Genomic DNA, 23,315 nt, shown 5'->3' with positions numbered 1-23,315 from the left:
CACCTTCATGTTCCACCAATTAGTTTGTTCACAGGAGTAGGGGATGTCCTGATATGTGTGTAAGGAATGCATTGTGTGAATCTGTGTTTGTATGTGTAAGGGCTGCAATGAGTGTTTCTGTGTATGTACGGGATGCAGTGTGTGCGTCTGTAAGGGGTGCATTGAGTGTGTGTAAGGAATGCATTGTGTGTTTCTGTGTGTGTAAGGGATGCATTGTGTGTAAGGGTTGAATTGCTTGTGTGTGTGTGTCTGTGTGTGTAATGCATTGTGTGTTTTTCTGTGTGCAAGTGTGTGTGTGATGGATGTCAATCTCTCCCCCCTCCCTTGTCACTCTCTTCTCCCCCTCTCCCTCCCTCGTCACTCTCTTCTCAACCCCCCTTGCCCCTCTCTTCTCCCCCCTCTTGTCCCTCTCTTCTCCCCCCTCTTGTCCCTCTCTTCTCCCCCCTCCTCCCTTGTCACTCTCTTCTCCCCTGCGTGTCCCTCTCTTCTCCCCCTCCCTTGTCACTCTCGTCTCCCCCGTTGTCACTCTCTTCTCCCCTCCCCACTCTCATTCCCCCTCCTAATCCCGTCAATTCCCCTCCCTGTCAATTTATTCCCCCCACCCTGCCTGTCCATTTATCCCCCCCCCTCCCTGTCCATTTATTCCCTCCCCCTCCTGTCCATTTATTCCCTCCCCCTCCCTGTCCATTTATTTACCCCCTCCCTGTCCATTTATTTACCCCCCTCCCTGTCCATTTATTTCCCCCCCCTGTCCATTTATCCCCCCCCTCCCTGTCCATTTATTCCCCCCTCCCTGTCTGTCCATTTATTCCCCCCACCCTGCCTGTCCATTTATTCCCCCTCCCTGTCCTCCCCCTCCCTGTCCATTTATTTCCCCCCCTCCCTGTCCATTTATTTCCCCCCCTCCCTGTCCATTTATTTCCCCCCTCCCTGTCCATTTATCCCCCCCCTCCTTGTCCATTTATTCCCCCCCCCGTCCATTTATTTCTCCCCCCTCCCTGTCCATTTATTTCTCCCCCCCCCTCTTCATTGATTTCTCCTCCTCCCCTCCCTGTCCAATTATTTCTCCCCCTCCCTGTCCATTTATTTCTCCCCCTTCCCTGTCAATTTATTTCTCCCCCCCCCGCCCCCCTCTTCATTGATTTCTCCTCCTCCCCTCCCTCTCCATTTATTTCTCCTCCCCCCCCTCTCCATTTATTTCTCCCCCCCCCTCCCTCTTCATTGATTTCTCCTCCTCCCCTCCCTCTCCATTTATTTATCTCCCCCCCCTCTGTATTTATTCCCCCCACCCTCCCCTACCTCTATAGTAGCGTGGCCGAGCTCTGTATCATGGTCCGCGGGTACAGGGAGCTTTTGTTTCCTGTACCCGGCGGACTAACAGGAAGTGAACACCAGTGTTCACTTCCTGTTAGTCCGTCCGAGTACAGGAGACAGATGCTCCCTGTACCGGCGGACTATACTGCGCTCGGTCACGCTACAGAGAGGGAGTGACAGGAGGGAGCGCTGAGCGCTTCCCTCCTGTCAGCCCCCTCCCTCTCCTCATGCTGCGCCCGGGCGGTGCGCCCTCATGGACGCACCAGCCCGGGCAAAGCTGCAGCCGCCTGAGGCTCTCTACAGAGCGCTCGGGCGGCTGCAGCATTAGGGGGGCCGGCGCTCCTGGCGGCGCCCCTTCCCAAGGGGCGCCCTAGGCGGCTGCCTAGTCCGCCTTACAGGTAGCGCCGGACCTGCAGGGGGGGGGGGGAAGGGCGGGGGCGGTAGATGTTAGCAATTCTTAAAAGAGTGGGTTTAAATAGGCGGACAGTGTGAACTTCAAAAGGAGAAAAGGATAGGGCAGGGGGAGTTATGATTGGTTGAAAGGTACATTGAGGGAAGAGAAGGATGCCTACGCCGCCTCCTTTACAGTTGAGTCTGGGAGTGTGAGAGAATTGTAGCCCACCAAAACATAAAGAGGCAGGAGTAGCGCTATCAGAGGGGGGCAGCCCGGTCTCTGTAAGTGCAAGCAGTGTGAGTGAGTTTGAGACGAAAAAGTCGTGTATGGTTGTTGATTTTAAGTTACTGCAGATGGAACGGGCATTCCAGAGTGCACAATGAATTTTGGTAAGTGAGGGTAAAGGGCAGGGTATTGAGGTTTGTGGGGTTTCGGGTTTTCTTAGTGTGTGTAGAGAAGGTGAAGGGCCCTGGATTGGGAGAGACATCACCAGCTGCTAGAAGTAGGAGGAGAGAAAGTGACAGGAGGTGTCAATGGGGTTTGTATGCCTGGGGTCTAGGATGAGATCGATTGTGGGTTGGAGTGAGAGAGTAGAAAAATTAGTGTAAGGCATGAGATGAGAGAAGGGGGGAGTGTAGCAGAGAAGGGCATATGTAAATGTGGATGGGGGGGATGAGTGAAGTGGGTGTAAGGAGAGATTTTTATACTGAGGGAGACTGAGGAAATAAAAAGGAGGAGAAAACATCATTGCTAAACTGTGAAAACTAAAAATTGGAGATAATTGGAATATCAAGAGCAGGTGAAGGTAGGAAAAATATGTATTATGGGTTAAAATGATCTAAGTATATATAATTTAATTTTAAACTGTTTTCATTTTTTTTCAAGAAGCAGGGGGAGTACCTGTCATTACAGACACTCCCCCTGCTGGCACTGACGGCTATGCCATCCATGTGATCCATGTGATCACATGCAGGGCCGGTGCAAGGATTTTTGCCGCCCTAGGCAAAAAAATTGTTGCCGCCCCCCCATATGTCCAGCCCACCATGTGACATCACAATGCCACGCCCATATGCTCTGCCATATGGGCCAACGCCAGTCTTCACAAAGTGTCTTATCTGAAAAGACAGTGTGTTTACATTAAAAAGCCTACAGGCACAGGCTATAGACACCAGAACCACTACATTATGCTGTAGTGCTTCTGGTGACTATAGTATCCATTTAATGTGAGGTAAATTAGAAATTAGTGCCACTAATAATATATTGGATTGCCTACTTACCACCAGATGAGGACAAGAGGCTGATGATGGGCTCAGTCTGGCTCCACAGGTCTGGTGTAGAAGTGGCTCTCTGGTGACTGTTTTTAACAGTGCTCACAACAATTAACGAACAGGAAGCAGCTCCATTTTTTAGGGCCCCTTACACAGCTCAAGGTCTGGGCCCCCAGGGGGCATACGCCTACAATGCCCACCCATAAATCCACCTACATGGCCCATCCATGAGTTGGGGATGTTTTATGTGTGCAATTTGTGTAAGGGATGTAGTGTGTTTATAGGGGATGTAGTGTGTGTTTGCGTGTAAGGTATGCATTGTATGTTTCTGTGTGTGTGTGTGTGTGTGTGTGTAAGGGGTGCAAGGTTTGTTTCTGTGTATGTAATTGAATGCAGTGTGTGTCTGTAAGGAGTGCATTAATTATGTAAGAGAACGTAAGGGATGAATTGTGTGTTTCGGGTGTGTCTGTGTGTGAGTTGGAATGCATTGTATGTTTCTGTGTGTGTGTGTGGGGGGGATGCATTGTGTATGTGTGTAGTGTAAAAGAGAGGGTTTGTGTGGTAGGTTAGGGACTGAGATGAGAACAGCTTTCTTTTTTTTTAAAAAATTCATAGTGCTCTCCCCTCAATTATTGATTTCCCCTTCCCTTCTGTCCCTCCGTGTTCTCCCACTCTGTCACTTAGTGCTCTCCCTTGGCCCCCTGTCCATCTGCAGTCCCCCTTGGTGGTCTTCTCACTCCCCCCTCCCCCCTTAGTGGTCCTCCCTCTCCCAAACCCCTTAGTGGTGCTCCCTCTCCCAAACCCCTTAGTAGACATTCCCCTACTCCCCCCACCCCCTTAGTGGTAATCACCCTCCTCCCCTCTCCTTAGTAGTCCTCCCTCCTTACCCCCCTTTGGTGGTCCTTTCCCCCCTTAGTGGTCCTTATCCCCCCTCCCCTAGTGGTCCTTATCCCCCCCAACCTCCCATAGTGGTCCTTATCCCCCCTCCCTCCCTCCCCTAGTGGTCCTTATCCCCCCTCCCTCCCTCCCCTAGTGGTCCTTATCCCCCTCCCCTAGTGGTCCTTATCCCCCCTCCCCTAGTGGTCCTTATCCCCCCTCCCCTAGTGGTCCTTATCCCCCCCAACCTCCCATAGTGGTCCTTACCCCCCCTCCCATAGTGGTCCTTACCCCCCCTCCCTCCCATAGTGGTCCTTATCCCCCTCCCTCCCATAGTGCTCCTTATCCCCCCTCCCTCCCATAGTGGTCCTTATCCCCCCCCTCCCATAGTGGTCCTTATCCCCCCCTCCCTTAGTGGTCCTTATCCCCCCCTCCCTTAGTGGTCCTTATACCCCTCCCCCCTTAGTGGTCCTTATACCCCCCCCCCTTAGTGGTCCTTATACCCCCCCCTCCCTTAGTGGTCCTTATACCCCCCCCTCCCTTAGTGGTCCTTATACCCCCCCTCTCCCTTGGTGGTCCTAATACCCCCCCCCTCCCTTGGTGGTCCTTATACCCCCCCTCTCCCTTGGTGGTCCTTAACCCTCCCCCCCTTAGTGGTCCTTAAACCCCCCCCTCTCCCTTAGTGGTCCTTAACCCCCCCCTCCCTTAGTGGTCCTTAAACCCCCCTTCCCCCCCTTAGTGGTCCTTAAACCCCCCCCCTTCCCCCCCTTAGTGGTCCTTACCCTCCCCTCCTGCCCATGTAGCGTGGCCGGGCGGCGCGGAACGCGGGACAGGAGCCTTTGTTTCCTGTTCCCGGCCGCCGGCGGAATGACAGGAAATGCTCACTGAGTGAGCACTTCCTGTCATTCCGCCGGCGGCCGGGTACAGGAAACAAAGGTTCCTGTCCCGCGTTCCGCGCCGCCCGGCCACGCTACATGGAGAGACCGGCAGGAGGGAGCGCTCTGCGCTTCCTCCTGCCGGTCATAAACCCGGCCGCCCTCCAGGCAGCAGTGCTGCGCCGCCTGGGGCTTGCTAAAGCGCTCAGGCGGCGCAGCATGAGGAGGCGCAGCGGGGACAGGGATCCGGCGCCCCCTGGTAAGTTGCGCCCTAGGCGGCTGCCTAGGTCGCCTTACAGGTGGCGCTGGCCCTGATCACATGGCCCAGGGGGGCCGGAACAGACGAAGGAGATCGCCGGCGACCGGGTAAGTAAATAGGACGGCGGGGACGGGCAATTAGAGCCGGGTCCCCAAGGACGGCATAGCACGTCCTTAAGGGGTTAATTCTGAAAAAAAATAAACAAATGAAATAAATATAGATCTTCATATATCTGATAAGACAACCTCTTTAGGTACAGAATATTTTTATGGTTGTACTGTAAGGAAGCCTGGCCTTTCAGTCTCAATGGGTGATCTCTTGTATGTTATTATAATGATGTTATTATTTATATAGCGCCATCAAATTCCGCAGCGCTTTACAATGGGTGGACGAACAGACATGTATTTGTAACCAGACAAGTTGGACACACAGGAACAGAGGGGTTGAGGGTCTTGTACATTCCTGCCAATAAACGGGTTTGCACCTAGCAGTTTGTACCAACACTGTCAGACCAAACCTGCCGGATCATTTACTAAAGTAAGGAATTGAAGGTGAATTTCAGATTTACGGCCAGATTAGTACAAACTGGAAGCCTGAGGCGGCTTGGAGAAGATTTCCAGGTTGGCTATTTTGACCTTAAATTTGAATTTCACATTGAGTAACCCTGCAAGTATGTAGGATTTAAAAAAAAAAAAAAAAGTTGTCAAGTTAGGAGATGCCATTATTAATGAAATGTTTATTTGCAGGGCTTATTCACTGACAGGGATATTCACTAAGCTGAGAATTCACAGAGAATTTCAAATTTAAGGTCACAGCAGCCGTACTGGGAAATTTATCTAACTCAGCTCTGCTTCCCTTTCGGCCACCCTAAGCTTCCATTTGAAATTCACTTTGAATTGTCAGTTTAGTGGATATCCCTGTCAGTGTGAATCCCTCCATGTTACAGCCCGCAGCCATTCACACTCAGACCTCCAACTGACATCCCTCGGCCACGCCCACTCGAGGAGGAGGAGGAGGAGGAGGAGTCTGTGAGCTGCGCGAGCCACAGCTTCCCCAGCGACCGCGCGCGCCGCCCCGTTCTCCTTCCTGAGCGCCACGCTGCGCGCGCTCACTCTCTCTCGTCTCAGCGCTCTCTGACGTTTGACGTCACCGACCCACGTGACTGGCAAGCCGAGCGCTCGCCGTCCTCCCCCGCCAGTCCGGTGTGGCACCATTATGAAAGACTCATCCTCCGCTGGCTCCGGAGCGGCGAACGCTACTGGGCACCTTGTTTCACGGGCTGCGGGATCCGCCCCCACATTGAGCTGCCCCGATAGATGGCTGAGAGCCCCGGAGGAGACCTGCCAGAGCCTGCACGGTGACGAGAATGGTAAGGGAGCAGCGGCTGGGGCCCGGGATCCCCATCTCTGCGGGAGGGGCGGGGGCAGGAGGGAACAACCCCCCCTTAATATGGGGCGCCCCAGCTTCACCCTGCTCACTGCACTGGGAATCACTCTGGCACTGCATCCATCTGGCACAGCTGCAATAAAGCTTGCTCTAATACTGGGAGTGGAACATTAGTAGGCTGGCTGAGCATCATGAGACTGGCAGTCCAGAAACTGCTCTAATCAAAGGTTACAGAGGCTGAGCATCATGAGACTGGCAGTCCAGAAACGGCTTCACTCAAAGGTTACGGAGGCTGAGCATCATGAGACTGGCAGTCAGAAATAGCTTGAAGGCAAAGGTTACAGAGGCTGAGCATCATGAGACTGGCAGTCCAGAATAGCTTGAAGGCAAAGGTTGCAGAGGCTGAGCATCATGAGACTGGCAGTCCAGAATTGGCTTGAGAGTAAAAGGTTATGAGAGCTGAACATCTTGAAAAGGACAGTACAGAAAAAGCCTGGCTGTCAGAGGTTAGAAAGTCTGAGCCTCATGAGACTGGCAGTTCAGAAACACTTGAAGGCAAAGGTTACTGAGGCTGAGCTTCATGAGAATGGCCGTAGAGTAGATTGATTGGTAAAGGTTAGAAAGTATGAGCATCATGAGAATGGCAGTACATTAATAGTTTGAGGGCGAAAGGTTATAAGGGCTTATCAGGATAAGGACAGTCCAGAAATGGCTTGACTGTCAGAGAGGCTGAGCTTTATGATAATGGCAATCCAGAACTAGCTTGAAAGTAAAAGGCTGAGCATCATGAGAAAGACTGTCCAGCTATAGCTTTAAGGTAAAAAGGTTAGAGAGGCTGAGCACCATGAACGTGACAGTCCAGAAGAAAAATTGTCGAAGTTTAGTGAATGTGAGTATCGTGAGGATGGTAATCCAAACTTTTTTTAGCGCCATCACTAACCCAAACTCTTCTGATATGTATACTTCTCAATATTACATTCATTAAGTTTTTGCTCTTAAATATTTATTTGCAACTTGTAGTTCAGGATTAAATGCATTCAGTATATTTTAGTTCTCTCTTGGAACTAAACACGTTGGGATGGTGCAGCACTAACATTTTTACAAATATATCAACTGCAAGTTATATATTTTTAACATTCATCTATGTAGTGTATGCACTAGTAGAATAAATCTGTTTCTTGGGGCTATTGGAGAAAGGATGACCTTTCATTATGGGCAATTGTAAAAGGTCATTGTATGGAACTACTGCTGTAATGGAGCCTGCTGGTAGGGTTTTTTTGTTTTTTTTTAGTATCCCTAGAAAAATGTGCATATATAACACACAAGTTTGAACACGTTCACTTGCTTTCTATTAAGAATGAGATTGAGATAATCATCTTGAAATAAAGCAGTCTGCTGATGCACACAGAAGAAAATTATCTTGTGCATTACAGTATGTTTTATTTGCCTCTAGTAACATTTATTGCCAGTTACATTTATGAAGCTGAAGTTAGTGTCCTTGGGATTCTTGTACAGGCAGTCACTGCTAAAGACAGAATAAACAAGCAGGTCTGTTTAAATTGCAAAGTGCTTGTCTTGTCTCACTGTGCCAGAGGATTGTGTAATGGAAGACTATGGAGACAATTTTTCCACGATCTGGGGACAGGAGATATGGTGCATGTAATATTACTGTTGCCACTAAAATGCATTTCTAATTTCCAGGAGGTGTTGACAATCCATAGGTCACACATGCAGTCTTTTAAGTGCTTGCATGAACAGCTGGTGTTTCTATCTCTATGTATTTTTGTATGCTGACCCTGTATGGGTGGGGTACGGACCTGGGGGCAATGTGAATACAGAAATGTACATCTCTGGAATGTGCTGGCTTGAAAAGGACACAATGCTTGCATATCTCACAGCAGACAATTTTTGACAGGATTAATCATGGCTTCCATGTTCTCACTATGCCAGATACATGTTTTGGACTACCCTGGCATCTGGGTGTTATTTCCTGGTTTCCCAGCTTCTTATATAAGTTATTCCTGCAGTTTTACAAGATAACACTTTAAAAGTTTTATTGTTTCCTTTTGTGTTAGTTGCAACATACTTGGCAATGTAATAACTGTGTAAATTGTTCACGTAAACATTTTTTTTAGATACAATTTTAAGATGTCACCTGAACACAGACTGGCTGAAATCATGGTTTTACTCTGGTCTCCATAATATTAAATTTTTTAGAATGTGATCTATAGGTTTAATGCCACAAAATGAATGTAATGTTAGTGTATATCTGTAAAGAAACACTCCAAGCACCGTAGTAACTACAGTCCATTGGCGTTCTACCAGGATTAGTAGTCAAACTCTTTGAGATTGCGGTTGCATCCCCCTTTGGAGCCGGAATCTTTACTTTAGCGCCATTGAGGAAAACCTTACTGTGCAGAGCCAACTCTTTGACTCAGTGTGTCAGGTGAGTACTCTCAGCCAATGAGCACTTACCTGCAGCTGTGGGCCAGCTCAGTGCAGTAGTTTCTGGATGTAGAGAAGGTGGAGGCAGGTGCTTGGAAGACCCCACGTAAGTTTCCAAACGGTTCTCAAATAGGTTGGCTACGTACCCTGGGAGGGCGCCAGGTCATTCCCAACACCATAACCATTACAGTGTGCTGTAGTGATTAAGATGCCTTTATTGTTCCTATTAAGATTTGAAGAGTCTTATTTGCTCTATATTAACTTGTGACTGGATTCAAATATTTTGAAAAGTCTGTTATAAATTTTATTTTTTTAATTTTTATTTCTACAGTGTTAGCTCTGCAAACAGATAAAATAATTTCCAATAGGGAATATAATCTGTTAGGGATATTATTGTCTTTACATTTGACTCACTGTGCCACCTGCTCCAAGATTGTTGTTGACCAGTATTATTTCATAATTATGGCAAATGCACAGCACATTTTCTATTTTTGAGGCATTGGTATATGTCTTTTTGAAGTGGTTTGCTGAAAATCTATAGTATCTGCAGCGTCGGTGTTGGTATCTGCTGAAACCAATAATAATTGACATATGTGAGTCAGTCTTGGTCCACCAGTGGTTTCAGTGAAAATGATGGAGCAACCTGTCACCTCATTCTGTGCAAGAAGTGGTTTATGGAACATGTACAGTAACCATAGTAAAAAAAAATCATACTGCAATAGGTGCCTTCCTCTACTGGCTTCTCATTCATCAAAATCTGAATGAGAAGCCAACAGTGGGAGAATGTATGCATTGCTTACACCCACTCCTAGGTAGCAGGTATTTCTGGTTAACATACTATATTTTCTACAGATAGAACAATAGTACTGTAGCGGATTTCACCTAGATCGGAAGGCAATTTTGGGTGAGGCCTTCTTTACCTCTTGTCTACCAACATTATTTTTGCATTTCAATTACTTGTTCTATATCCCTAGTGTATAAAGCGTTGCAGAAAGAGTTGGCACTGTATAAATGATCATCATAATGGTGTGTGAGTTGCACATTCTTCTTCCTTGGGCTATGCACAAGTTCCTTCCTTGTATTTGCCTTCTCTCATCTTTTGGTAATTTGAGTAACAGTCAATGGGTTATTGTTATTTTTTAAATATGCCGCACTATTGCTACTCACAAGGGTAATCATGCATACTTGGAAGGAAGGGTAGTGGTAGTCACAACACACTCAATGCGTGCTGATAATGCAGCCCTAACAAATGCTGCTTTTTTATTTTATTTTTCAAGAAATTCTTCAAATTACAAAGGAAAATGGACTATGTTGGTTTTGGTGGCAAGAGCTATTGTAAGCCAAACATTTGATTACGCAGCTATTATCATTGATTCTTCTCTGCATATGACTCATATTCCAAGTGTACCCTCCCCCTACACTTAAGTTTTTTGTATTGATTAAGTAATGGATTACATTGCTTTAAGATGTGATGGGAGTTGTACTGTTAAAGTGATGCTGTCATCAGAAATTGGCCGCGTATTACAGTGGTGCGGGATGTTGGCACCATATACATCTATTCATAATATTTTATAATATAGAACAAGCACTGAAAAAAGATTTCTAGCTAACCTTTTGCCAGGTACAGTGGACATACATTATCGGCATTCAAAAATATTTTCCTAAAATAGTAATTCTCTAATCTTTCTTTTGGCACATGGTCAGCCAAAATCGAAATAGAAAAAATATAAACCTATCCAAGGTAGGCAACCTTCTGCACTCCAAATGTTATGTACTACATATGCCATATTGCTGGCAAAGCACCCGGGGAGATTGAAGTCGATAACCTGGAGTGCCGAAGGTTGCCTTCCCCGATCTTTACAGTGTATTTCTAAACAGATGCTTTATAATATACCATCATACCATGGGGCGTCATCAGCTAGCCTGGAAATATAGTTCTGGGCTGGCTACTGTCAATTTAGTGCAACTTTCATTGCACAGAATGTCAGTCATTGACTTTCTGAGCCAATGAACAGTAATGGTCCACCGGCAAGCACCGGCAGGAACTCAGGTGAGGGGGTAAGCGATTGAGAAATGGTTTGCCCTATTCCCTGGAATCCGGACCAAGGTGCTCCTTGCATCATAAATACTACAGAGGGCTATATATGGTTGGAGTAACCCTTTATTGTCTTTCAATGAGTAGAACTGACCACTCTTATAGTTACTTTCATTGAAGATCTGTAGTGTATGTGACTCATATTTATTCCTCTACAGAAATGCCAAGTTTACAAAGTAGTAAATGTTATAGCTGTTGTTTAATTTCCTAATTTTCTTTGATCTAACAAAATTGTGAGACCCTCACAAACTCGTTTTCCTGGCACTATATATTCCTCAGGACACCCCTTCAGCCACTTACCTTAAACCAGCGCTTGGCTCCCTCGGCGCTGGTGACCTCTCCTTCCCCTCCGACGTCAGCTCTCGAGTGGAGCAGAATGCGCATGCGCAGCATTACTCATTGCTTTCCTATGGGCGTTCTGCGTACTCAGTGCAAATTTTTTTTTTTTTAATTTATAAAAAAAAAAAATTTTCATTGTCAGGGAGACAGCCACTAGAGGCTGGATTAACCCTGCAATGTAAACATAGCAGTTTCTCTGAAACTATGTTTACAGCTGCAGGGTTAAAACCTGGGGGACCTGGCAACCAGACAACTTCATTGAGCTGAAGTGGTCTGGGTGACGATAGTGGTCCTTTAAATATATGATGAAAAACATAAAAACCCTTTACTAATGGTAAACTTTCCATATTTTAAATGCTAGTGAGAAACGTCAAATTTTTCTGTTTTTTAATTTTTATAATTTATTTTGTTGTGAGAAACTAGCAGAGAGAGCTTTTGGTATTTAGTTCACCGGGTCAATTCATCTTTTTTTGGTTGCCACTGGAATAAGCTGCCTTACATTTATTTTGAATTGTTTTGTTTAAGAGTCACTGTGTGTGGGTTTGCTAGAAAGCTAAAATTTTTGAAGAAGCACTGTTTACGGTTGATGGTGTTGAGGGAGAATGCTGCACACATTGCGGCCTAATCAGGTCATGAAACCCAGAAACAGTCTGAGCAAAAGGGAGGACGCAGAGCGTTTCAATTTGTGAACGATGGATCATCAATTTAATGTTAGTGAATAAACTCTGACTTTTGATGTTTACGTATGGGGCTCAAATTTTTCGTACAAAAAAAGGACCTGCATTCCAAAAAGAGTCTGGCATGCTTTCCCAACACAATGACTGTGTTCAACTGACGTTTCTTATCAAGGTGTCTGATTCCATCTCAAAGTCAGGAAACACAATTAAATATCAACAGAGCTAATACTGGTCATCCAATTTCTTTGGCTTGTGCCATTATAAGCTTGTGCCATTATAAAAATGCTTCATATTCCAGTTGAGACACACACCAGAGACGCAAATCTCCCAATCGCCTGCCATGATGCCTTTTCACTGCACATGGGAGGAATTACAGGGCATTTTAGCGCATACATTACTGCTTTGTAGTACGCAGTGTACGTGCAGCCTTGATTTGCCTAACCTGACGAATTTGCTATATTTGTCAAGTTTGATATTCATTATTGACTATATGATTGCTCTAAGATTCCACCTCTCTGCATCTTTTATTCTATAGACTGGAAATCTCCCCCTCCCACCCCCCCCTTTTTTTTTTTTTTTTCTTTCTTGTATCCTGTAGTTGAGAAAAGTGAGAGCTGGCGGTCTCCCTCTGGAAACTTGTTGATTGCATCCGGATACGACCCTGTAGCACTGACAGAACAGGTTACGGTTAAACAGTGCATGTGCGTGCCAGATCATAAGCAACTTTATTTTTAGAGCATTCACACTTCCGACTTAACACTCTGACTGCCAAAGAAACCATCTGTTACCTGTTGCTTTGAATTGTTCATTTTGTTTAAAAAAAAATGTCATGTTCCTTGTAAATTACATCTGATATATATATATTGCTTTAAACAGCTAATATCCTGGCATTTTTTCATTGCATATAAATCTATAGACCAATGGTACCCCAACCATTTTTCAAAGGGAAGTGCCTATCCTCCCAGAATTGAGTCATAACTTTTTCTAATAGGCTTCTAAAATTAGTTTAATCCCTTAAGGACACATGACATGTGTGACATGTCATGATTCCCTTTTATTCCAGAAGTTTGGTCCTTAAGGGGTTAAAAGAACACTCCAAGCACCATAACCACTATAGCCGATTCTAGCACGGTTTAACACCTGGCCTCAGCCCTTTCTAGTTATGCAGGACTGTGCTCATTGGTTGAGCTTGTCAGCTGTGCTCCTTCAGCCAATGGGTGGGGTCCTGGGTCCAGTAAGATCCAGATAATTTGTCAAACCTTAGTGAAACAGTCTGGTTTCTTACTGTGTGAGTGCCGTAGAACTTTTGGCATCATGACCACTAAAGCTGGCTGTAGATGTTATGACATTTGAACCACACAAGAAGGGACAACAGGGCTACACTAGTCAGCACTGGTTCCTCCTAATCGGTTACATAGGAACCCAAAGTAAATTGAACAAAAACTACTAAATGGAGTCAGGATAACTCCCTTTACAAATATGTGGGGAATCCCTCCTCCATAAATGAGAACCTCTAAACGAATTAAGTATCCATAAATATGGTATAAGCCTTTGGTATAGAGGAAAAATAAAGCAGGATGGGACGACCACCCACTTAAAGTTTGCGGACTCCCACTTCACCAAAATAAGTTCCTTAAAAGTAAAAATTCGTGTAGGGGGTATAAACCTTTATTAAAGCCGTATATTAGGATATTAAAATATAAAGAGCCTAACTAGAACAGTAGCTTCTATGCGAAAAAACAAAATCCAAACAAATGTGACATTGTGAATAAACAGTGATAATACATCTTTAAAATTCTGGGTAAAGTAGTCTCAAAGGCCACTTCAAGTAGTAAGAGGATTTTAATAGCTATTATAAGTATTCTCAAATTTGAGTAATCTAATAGTTCAGTAAGTCGATACCTCCAGAGTATCAAGGTACAAATAATTAGTGGCTGTAGTGTGTAGAGGTTGTAAAAAATTGAACCAAAACATAGGAATAAACTGTGATATACACTGTATCACGTTTGAATTGATACCTAACTTCCAGTAAAACGGAGTCTGTTAGCCACCGCACACTAATGGATACATAGTTGTTCTAATTAGATAGTGTTTCTAAGTGGACTTTATACACAGTTTACAAAGTATAGGTATTATTGTCCATTCCTTAATTAGACCATATTAATCAAAGAAAAGAAAAAAAGGTGGAAGCTACAGGAAAGACACTCAAAAGATGGAGTTAACCCACAATGGACTACCAGGATAGTAACAGGAAAGAAGAGACAAGCTATGAGTGCCCTTAGTGGATCAAAATATCATTAAAATTTAACTTTTCATAGTATGAAAAATATAAAACAATTGGAGGAAAAAATAAAAAATGGTGAAATAACTTTTAGTGAATTTACAGTAAGTGTAACTGTATGTACAGCAAAACAAAAGAACCAAAAAATAAGTGCTAATCAAAATCTGTAAGCTAGATGATGAATACACGTATACCTATATTATAATGGTATATTTGTGCACATAGTATCGCGGCACATCTGCCCCAAATTGCAATGTGGGTGACATTCGATACTTCAAGTAGTGTGCAATTCGGAGAACACTGAATTGGGGTCTAATGGGCAGCTGCTGCCGAGTTTCTGAGCATGAATCAGCCCTGTGACTTATGTAAAGAGAGATCTTCAATCGCTGATAAAATGTCCAGCGTATTTGACAGGCCTGTTAAAGATCAGTCAAGATGAGGATTAATCTTTCTAGTGATAAATCATAATTAAATGAAGTGCTGTACAAATATACACAGAAGATATGGTAGCTGTATGCAACTGATTGCTACCTAAATTTTTTTTTACCTAAAATGTTTGGACGCATTTAGGCAGCCATGACCCAGGAAGGATCTCTAACAGCTATCTGAGGAGTGGCCAGTGAAGTTATCACTCGGCTGTAATGTAAACGCTGCATTTTCTCTGAAAAGAGTGTTTACAACAAAAAGCCTGAAGGTAATGATTCTACTCACCAGAACAAATGCAATAAGCTGTAGTTGTTCTGGTGATTATAGTGTCCCTTTAACTCTACACTAAATGTTGATGTTTCTTTGGAAAAGTAATTTCTGCTCATATAGCTAAATCCTTTTTATCCTTTTTGTGACATGATCTTTGATACATTTATTATTTAGCTTAATTAATCCGAATTGTAAAATGAATGACAAAGTGTAAGGTGGAGATTTAATTTTTCCAGCTATTTTTACCTAAATAATTATGTTTGGATTTAATTTGCTAACATTTTAAAAGCACTGGATAGCTCTTTATGCATAGTAGGGATTATATTATTTAGGTGTTTTCTAGACAGATGACTGGCTGTATAATTGGGTTAAGCTTTATACCCTGCTTACCTGCATGTTTAGTAGTCATATGGCCCAAGAGTTTTATTTCTGTTGGTTAGAGCTGTGGTTCCCAACCTTTATTCACCTGAGTACCCCTTGGCAGCCCATTTTCATAAATTGTACCCCTCATATTAGCGAAATGTTTATTAGTATAGTTGCTGTTATTTCAAATCTATATGCTTTTCTCTGCCCAACACTCCCCTGTTTTTCTGCCTCATGCTCCCTCCGCCCCATGCCCCCTCTGCCCCAGCCTCCTGCTTCTTTTCCTCTGCCCCAGGCTCTCCGCTCCTCCTCAGCCCCAGATTTCCAGTTTTTCTGCCCCAGGCTCCCTCTGCTTCTCCTCTGCCCCATGCCATGCTTCTCCTCTGCCCCAGGCTCTCCCTGCTTCTCCTCTGCCCCAGGCTCTCCCTGCTTCTCCTCTGCCCCAGGCTCCCTCTGCTTCTCCTCTGCCCCATGCCATGCTTCTCCTCTGCCCCAGGCTCTCCCTGCTTCTCCTCTGCCCCAGGCTCTCCCTGCTTCTCCTCTGCCCCAGGCTCTCCCTGCTTCTCCTCTGCCCCAGGCTCTCCCTGCTTCTCCTCTGCCCCAGGCTCTCCCTGCTTCTCCTCTGCCCCAGGCTCTCCCTGCTTCTCCTCTGCCCCAGGCTCTCCCTGCTTCTCCTCTGCCCCAGGCTCTCCCTGCTTCTCCTCTGCCCCAGGCTCTCCCTGCTTCTCCTCTGCCCCAGGCTCTCCCTGCTTCTCCTCTGCCCCAGGCTCTCCCTGCTTCTCCTCTGCCCCAGGCTCTCCCTGCTTCTCCTCTGCCCCAGGCTCCCTCTGCTTCTCCTCTGCCCCATGCCATGCTTCTCCTCTGCCCCAGGCTCTCCCTGCTTCTCCTCTGCCCCAGGCTCTCCCTGCTTCTCCTCTGCCCCAGGCTCTCCCTGCTTCTCCTCTGCCCCAGGCTCTCCCTGCTTCTCCTCTGCCCCAGGCTCTCCCTGCTTCTCCTCTGCCCCAGGCTCTCCCTGCTTCTCCTCTGCCCCAGGCTCTCCCTGCTTCTCCTCTGCCCCAGGCTCTCCCTGCTTCTCCTCTGCCCCAGGCTCCCTCTGCTTCTCCTCTGCCCCATGCCATGCTTCTCCTCTGCCCCAGGCTCTCCCTGCTTCTCCTCTGCCCCAGGCTCTCCCTGCTTCTCCTCTGCCCCAGGCTCTCCCTGCTTCTCCTCTGCCCCAGGCTCTCCATGCTTCTCCTCTGCCCCAGGCTCTCCCTGCTTCTCCTCTGCCCCAGGCTCTCCCTGCTTCTCCTCTGCCCCAGGCTCTCCCTGCTTCTCCTCTGCCCCAGGCTCTCCCTGCTTCTCCTCTGCCCCAGGCTCTCCCTGCTTCTCCTCTGCCCCAGGCTCTCCCTGCTTCTCCTCTGCCCCAGGCTCTCCCTGCTTCACCTCTGCCCCAGGCTCTCCCTGCTTCACCTCTGCCCCAGGCTCTCCCTGCTTCACCTCTGCCCCAGGCTCTCCCTGCTTCACCTCTGCCCCAGGCTCTCCCTGCTTCACCTCTGCCCCAGGCTCTCCCTGCTTCACCTCTGCCCCAGGCTCTCCCTGCTTCACCTCTGCCCCAGGCTCTCCCTGCTTCACCTCTGCCCCAGGCTCTCCCTGCTTCACCTCTGCCCCAGGCTCTCCCTGCTTCACCTCTGCCCCAGGCTCTCCCTGCTTCACCTCTGCCCCAGGCTCTCCCTGCTTCACCTCTGCCCCAGGCTCTCCCTGCTTCACCTCTGCCCCAGGCTCTCCCTGCTTCACCTCTGCCCCAGGCTCTCCCTGCTTCACCTCTGCCCCAGGCTCTCCCTGCTTCACCTCTGCCCCAGGCTCTCCCTGCTTCACCTCTGCCCCAGGCTCTCCCTGCTTCACCTCTGCCCCAGGCTCTCCCTGCTTCACCTCTGCCCCAGGCTCTCCCTGCTTCACCTCTGCCCCAGGCTCTCCCTGTGCAGATACACACTGGCACAGCGCAGATACACACTGGCACAGCGCAGATACACACTGGCACAGCGCAGATACACACTGGCACAGCGCAGATACATGTGCAGATACACACTGACACGCGCGGTGCGACATGGGATAAATTATGAGTAAAAACAAGTTCTTGTATGATCAGAGGGGGGCCGGTGACCTAAATACACACTATAGTGTCAGGAATACATGTGTTCCTGACACTAGTGTTCCTTTAATGGCATTTTTTTTCCATTGTGTTTTGAGATGTGTACACTGTCCACTCTCCCATTTGTTGGTATATTGTGATAGGAAGGGCTCAACAGAGGAGATGAGAATAGTATAAGTTGTAGAGCAGGCTTCCCCAAACTCTAGCCCTCCAGATGTTGCTGAACTACAACTCCCATGATTCTATGAATATAATAGGCTGAGGATCATTAGAAGTAACATCTGGAGGGCCAGAGCTTGAGGAAGCCTGTTGTAGAGACTATATTTGTTGGTCAATTTTCTGACAAACGTGTATTCCTAACAGTAGGGAACCATAAAGCTGTAGGGGTTCTCGTGCTTAGCATACCTTTAATACAGATTGATTCCCCCTTTTCTTGCTTTAATTACTCCTGAAATATTTTTTACTGCTAAAAGCAGTGATGTATTTTGACATCACTCTGTAATCCTATTGTACATTTGGTGGGAAGTATGATTAGTCACCAAGGTTTTGAGTCACACAAAGTGAGTCATTTCTAGTGATCAGTGTTGAACATCTTTGACTGCTTGCCTACAATCTGGCTATAATTGATTCAATTGTGTTTTTGTATGTGTGCTACATGACTTGAGTCAGCTGACTTTTTATAGGAATAAAAATACTGATATGTACAGCTGGTCTCAAAGTATAAATGGGAATAACGATTATTAAAACATTAAAGAGTATCCTGCATTAGTTCATGACAAATACGTATTTGACAAAAGTCGCAGTAAAGATTAATTTGTGCTGATTTTTATAACTTTAAAGGTACATTTCTATATTTTTAAGGGGCACCCACACCACTTCATCTCATTGAAGGGGTTTGGGTGCAGTGTCCCTCTCCCCCTTAGCCTTAGTGTGCCTATCTTACCGGTCATTCATTGGCCCCCTCTTCCAATAGATGACCCACCATGCAACGAATATGCACAGAACTGACATTCGGTAGCTTGGAACTCCTGTTCCGTGCATACTACAGACGCACTAATTACACTGCTGGAGGTTGATACATCTCTGACCGCAATATAAAATATCCTGGTATGTGCAGAGGTTCATTGAAGTGGTCATGGTACTTGGAGTAACCCTTTAAGATAAGCTATAGTTGTTTGCACATAGATTTGTAGAATAACTATGTGATTGAGGTATTTTTCTGAACTTTGTAGGTTTATTTTATTACATTTTTTGTTTGCTTTGAAAAAGTGCATGTTCTTTGCAGGTACAAGTTCAATTAAGTTGGATTAATGGTATTCATTTACCAAAAATGTAAATATTACAGGAATATGCAGCCTCATGCTACATAACTAATCCATAATTAATGCTGAACAACCTTTGATTTATAATGTGTATTAATTAGATTTTTTTTCATTCAAAAACATTTTATCAAATGCAGATTTAAATAATAAAAAAATAAAATAAAAATCTAATCACCACTCAACTCTTTGCTTTCAGCTTTTTGCTTTTCAAAGAATAGATCTTGTAGTTGATCTTCGGGTCAGCTTATAGGCACACTGAAACAGAAAATACAAAAGTGTTCTTTAAATTTACATAAATAACACTTATTCTTTTGTTAATTCAATGGAGGTTGGAATAAATTCATACAGCTACTCAAAGTATTTGACAAACCGGTAAATGCACTGAAGAGGTGGGGACCTGCTTAGAATGCCTTCACCTTGCAGGCTCAAGGCATTCAGTTACACTTCTACAAGCATGGGAAAACTGTTTCCTCCTATGACTGTGAACGAGGTGGCAAGCTTATAGTTTCAGTGATCTGTGGTTTTGCAAGTGACTAAATTCATAGTTTGTTATGGTGCATGGAATGTTGCTGTAATGGTTCTCCTTTATTAACGTATGAAGGATAAAAGGCCAAATAGACTCTGCTGTCACTTGAACCTGCAGCTTGAACAGGTACTAGAGAAAACTAGAGCATTAACCGCTGAGACATCTCTATCTTCTTTTTTTATTTTTGTCTTCACACCAATAATATTTCTGTTGTGTAATATTCTTCTTTTTTGGGGGGGAAGCTCTGTTGTTTCCTGGAACATTTCAGATTGTGTTGAAACCTGAGGATCTGGCACTAGATCACTGTAGCTAGACTTCTGAATTCAGAATGTTAAGTCTGTAAATTCCTCAGGATAAAGATTATCGGCATATTGTTTTACTCCGTCTGTGAGAGCCAACATTTCTTTTGATCACTGGAAAGAAACAGGCAACTTTGTTAGTGGATTTATCTAGTTCACGGGTTCAATATCAATTATCAGACTATTTTAATACTAAGCATTTAGTATCTTTTTCTTAATGTTACATATTGTGTAGACTGTTTTGTGGTTTATTATTCTAAGGCTAAATGTTTTCAAATATATTAGAATGTACTTAAAGGGACACTCCAGGCACCCAGACCACTTCTGCCCATTGGAGTGGTCTGGGTGCCAACTCCCACTACCCTTAACCCTGCAAGTGTAATTATTGCAGTTTTCCTAAACTGAAATATTTACCTTGCAGGGTTAAATCCTGCTCTAGTGGCTGTCTAGTAGACAGCCACTAGAGGGCACTTCCTGGTTTATAGCACACAAAGTGTGCTATAACGTCGCTGGACGTCCTCACGCTATGTGAGGACCTCCAGCGTCATTGAAATCCCCATATGAAAGCATTAAAATAATTTTTCAATGCTTTCCATGCGCATTAGGTCTCCACCGCCGGTGGCCGTGCATGCGCAATAGGTCTCCCCCGCCGGATGACGGAGGGGGAGGAGCGTGGGCGGATCCTGAACCAGCTTCGGGTGACATCGGCGCTGGATACAAGTAAGTCACTGAAGGGGTTTTAACCCCTTCAGCAACATGGGATGGGGGGTGGGAGGGAGAGGGGACCTGCAGTGCCAGGAAAACTGATTTGTTTTCCTGGCACTGGAGAGTCCCTTTAGAACGGCACTGTCATGCCGAATCCAGTTGTTTTTTTAACCCCCCCTCCCGTCTCCACTACATCTAATTGCCCTTAAGCCTCCCATATTACCAATTTTTAAAATCTTAATTTCATGCCCGGGCCTAGGTCCTGGGCGCCGCCATCTTTGTGTGGGCAGATGAAGTCCCTGTGGGACATGTCATCTGCCCACACTAGATAGCGCTGTGAAATTCCCACGCATGCCCAGTTAAATACTTGGGCATTCACTATTGTCCGAAATCAGACGGGAATTTCGTATATTCCTTAATTCGTCAGAAAGACAAAGGAATTAATAGAAACTTCAGATGAACAAACACCATCAGTGTTTGTTTGTTCAGTTTATTACAATTTACATTGTCAAGGTAAGTTAGGCCCGAGGGGGTCCTCCACTCCCTCTGTCGCCTGTCACCCTGTCTGTCATTTCGAGGCTGGAGCGGTATAGAGATTATGTCGGTCTCCAAGTTTATCCATAACTGGTGGAAATGCTCATTTAGCCGCTGTAACATGCGGTCCACAGAGCGAAGGGCTGGTTCGCGTTGTTCGCATGCCGTCTCTGCCGGCCATGTGGTAGTCACCATTTTAGGTAGGGTCTCCTCAGGTACTTGGACCCCGTGCAAGGTTAGCCTATCGAGTTGTTTGAGTAAGGCAGTCGAGTGGGGACCGGGAAGACCCAAAGGGGGTGGGGAGGGGGGGGGTGGGTGGGTAGGAGATTGTGTGTTCTCGTTTACCAGGAGGCAGGGAGATCATCCGCCTCTCCCCAGCTCCGGTCGGTTTAGTAGGCCGCATCGGTGTCCCTCCGGTCTTCCGTGACTTGGCAGTTTAGGAAGGTCTTGGGGTATATCGCTGTGTCCCCTCTGGGATCTGTATTGCCTGTCAGTGGGTTTAGTCTTCGTTTTTCCTCGGATAAAACCTGTTTTATTTGCGTTCATAGCAGGAGCCCAGGGCACACACGTCCGCTCCTCTTGCTAGTCAGGCTCCGCCCCCCAGGATGTATGGTTTTTATGGTGTAAGAGAAGTCTTTATCTAACTGGAGGATCTGGAATAGGTAGAGAAAGATGGCCATTTTTTATTGCACATGTATAGCCTGTCCAAAACAAGTGATGTTTGTCCCTCTGCCCTTTACAGTGCAAGAGTTTTGTAGTTAGAACCACGTTCAATGCAACCAAATATTGAAATGAAAAGGAAACCCTTTTGTGACTTGGCAACTTTGCAGTTGGTTATGGAGGTATTAAATTATCCTAATTCTGTAAAATGTAACTTACAAATTAGTAAACTGTCTACAAATCTCGACTTCATGAAGGTGATCTGGAATGGAAGACTTCAGTTTGGAAACTGTGCATAGCTGATCTGTGTAAGTATTACATTTGTGATGGTGTGACTTTGACTCAAGACTCGTAATACCATTTTCTTTCAGTCAATTTAAGAGGCTGTGCAACTCTCCGAATTTTGGATCAAATAAACAATGCTTGAGATGTATCTTTGTTTATCTGTATCTGTTATGTAGACCTTAAAGGACCAGCTTAATGAAGTGGTCTGGGTGCCAGGTCCAGCTAGAATTAACCCCTTTTTTCTGTGAACATAGCAGTTTCATAGAAACTGCTATGTTTACCTATGGGTTAATCCATCCTCTAGTGGCTGTCTCACTGACAGCCGCTAGAGGAGCTTCCGCGCTTCTCACTGTGATTTTCACAGTGAGAAGACACCAGCGTCCATAGGAAAGCATTGATAATGCTTTCCTATGAGACTGGCTGAATGCGTGCACGGCTCTTGCCGCGCATTCAGCCGGTGACTGAAGAAGAGGGAGGAGAGGAGAAGGAGAGCTCCCCACCCGGCGCTGGAGAAAGAGGCAAGTTTAACCCCTTCCACCCTCTAGAGCCCGGTGGGAGGGGGACCCTAAGGGTGGGGGCACCCTCAGGGCACTATAGTGCCAGGAAAACAAGTGTGTTTTCCTGGCACTATAGTGGTCCTTTAATAGTTATTACGGTAACTCTATTTCTTCATCAAGTCAGAGATATAATATAATCGTTTCCCAGGATATTACTTGCATCTTCCTGAGGATGACAAACTATTTAAATTTTAAATTGTGTATCTCATTTACTTTGAAAAACCAGTAGATATATGTGGTTTAGAGAAAAAAAAAAGTGGTTTATTTTAAGACCCTGTGGCTTGTCACGAGTTAAGATCCACTTTGGGCCACTTAGTGGAAATAATAAGCAAAACATGTTTTAGGCTGTTGATATCTGAATATTACATGATGAAAATGAAGTTTTTGCCAAATAGCAGCAAAGGATTAACATGTTTAGTAGATGCTTTCACTGTACATTGTGTGGTATTGACATAGAATATTAATTCATGTCTCCAGACCTTTATGCTACACAAGATGGCTAAGCAGTCTTTGGCATCACTAATGCAATATCATCCTGTAAATCAACACTGACCAGTTTGAATTATTTACATATGATCTTTGTTTAAATGATTTCTAAATCTATCTTTGTGTCTTTCTATTAGCCCCTGATAATAGATGATCTATTTTATTTTTTTTGGCGTATCCTGGTAATTGTGGAAATAAGCAGGCCTTTTTGTTGACTTTTTTTTTCTTTTTTAAACTTTTAAGCGTGTTGTGCTTAGATGTTCTGCACCACCATCAGGTTACTTGGTACTGTTGTACATGTATGTGTCTCTTTTATATTTGGAAATCGTAATCATTTAGGAAATAGTTGACTCTTTAACAGCCATATTGGACATATTCTTAATATTTATCTATTTAAGCTCAAGCAAAGCAATCATGTGTTGACGTCAACCATTAATTTTGATAGTTGTATGTTTAAATAAAAAGGTAATTTGAAGATTGAGCTATTTTAATTTTTGTCAAATGTCCACTTTTTAATAGGTCAGTCACGAGAACATAATCACTGT

The 23,315-nt window shown here is 45.3% G+C and overlaps 1 protein-coding gene across 2 annotated transcripts in view; it reads left to right on the top strand.

Moving 5' to 3' along the window:
* Positions 1–6,104: 6,104 nt before the first annotated feature.
* The window catches only part of LOC134603235 (transient receptor potential cation channel subfamily M member 7-like), an 81,219-nt gene continuing 64,008 nt past the window's right edge, over positions 6,105–23,315 (top strand). Inside the window, exon 1 of one of the 2 annotated variants that reach the window (XM_063449010.1) lies at positions 6,105–6,355. In XM_063449010.1, the coding sequence (XP_063305080.1) occupies positions 6,353–6,355 (3 nt within the window). In that variant the 5' untranslated portion in view covers positions 6,105–6,352. The remainder of the gene's footprint in view (positions 6,356–23,315) is intronic. The other variant, XM_063449009.1, reaches the window with a different exon arrangement.

This window comes from Pelobates fuscus, chromosome 3, assembly GCF_036172605.1.
Source record: "Pelobates fuscus isolate aPelFus1 chromosome 3, aPelFus1.pri, whole genome shotgun sequence".
NCBI classification, from domain to species: Eukaryota; Metazoa; Chordata; class Amphibia; order Anura; family Pelobatidae; genus Pelobates; species Pelobates fuscus.
This window is presented reverse-complemented; position numbering and strand designations above follow the sequence as displayed.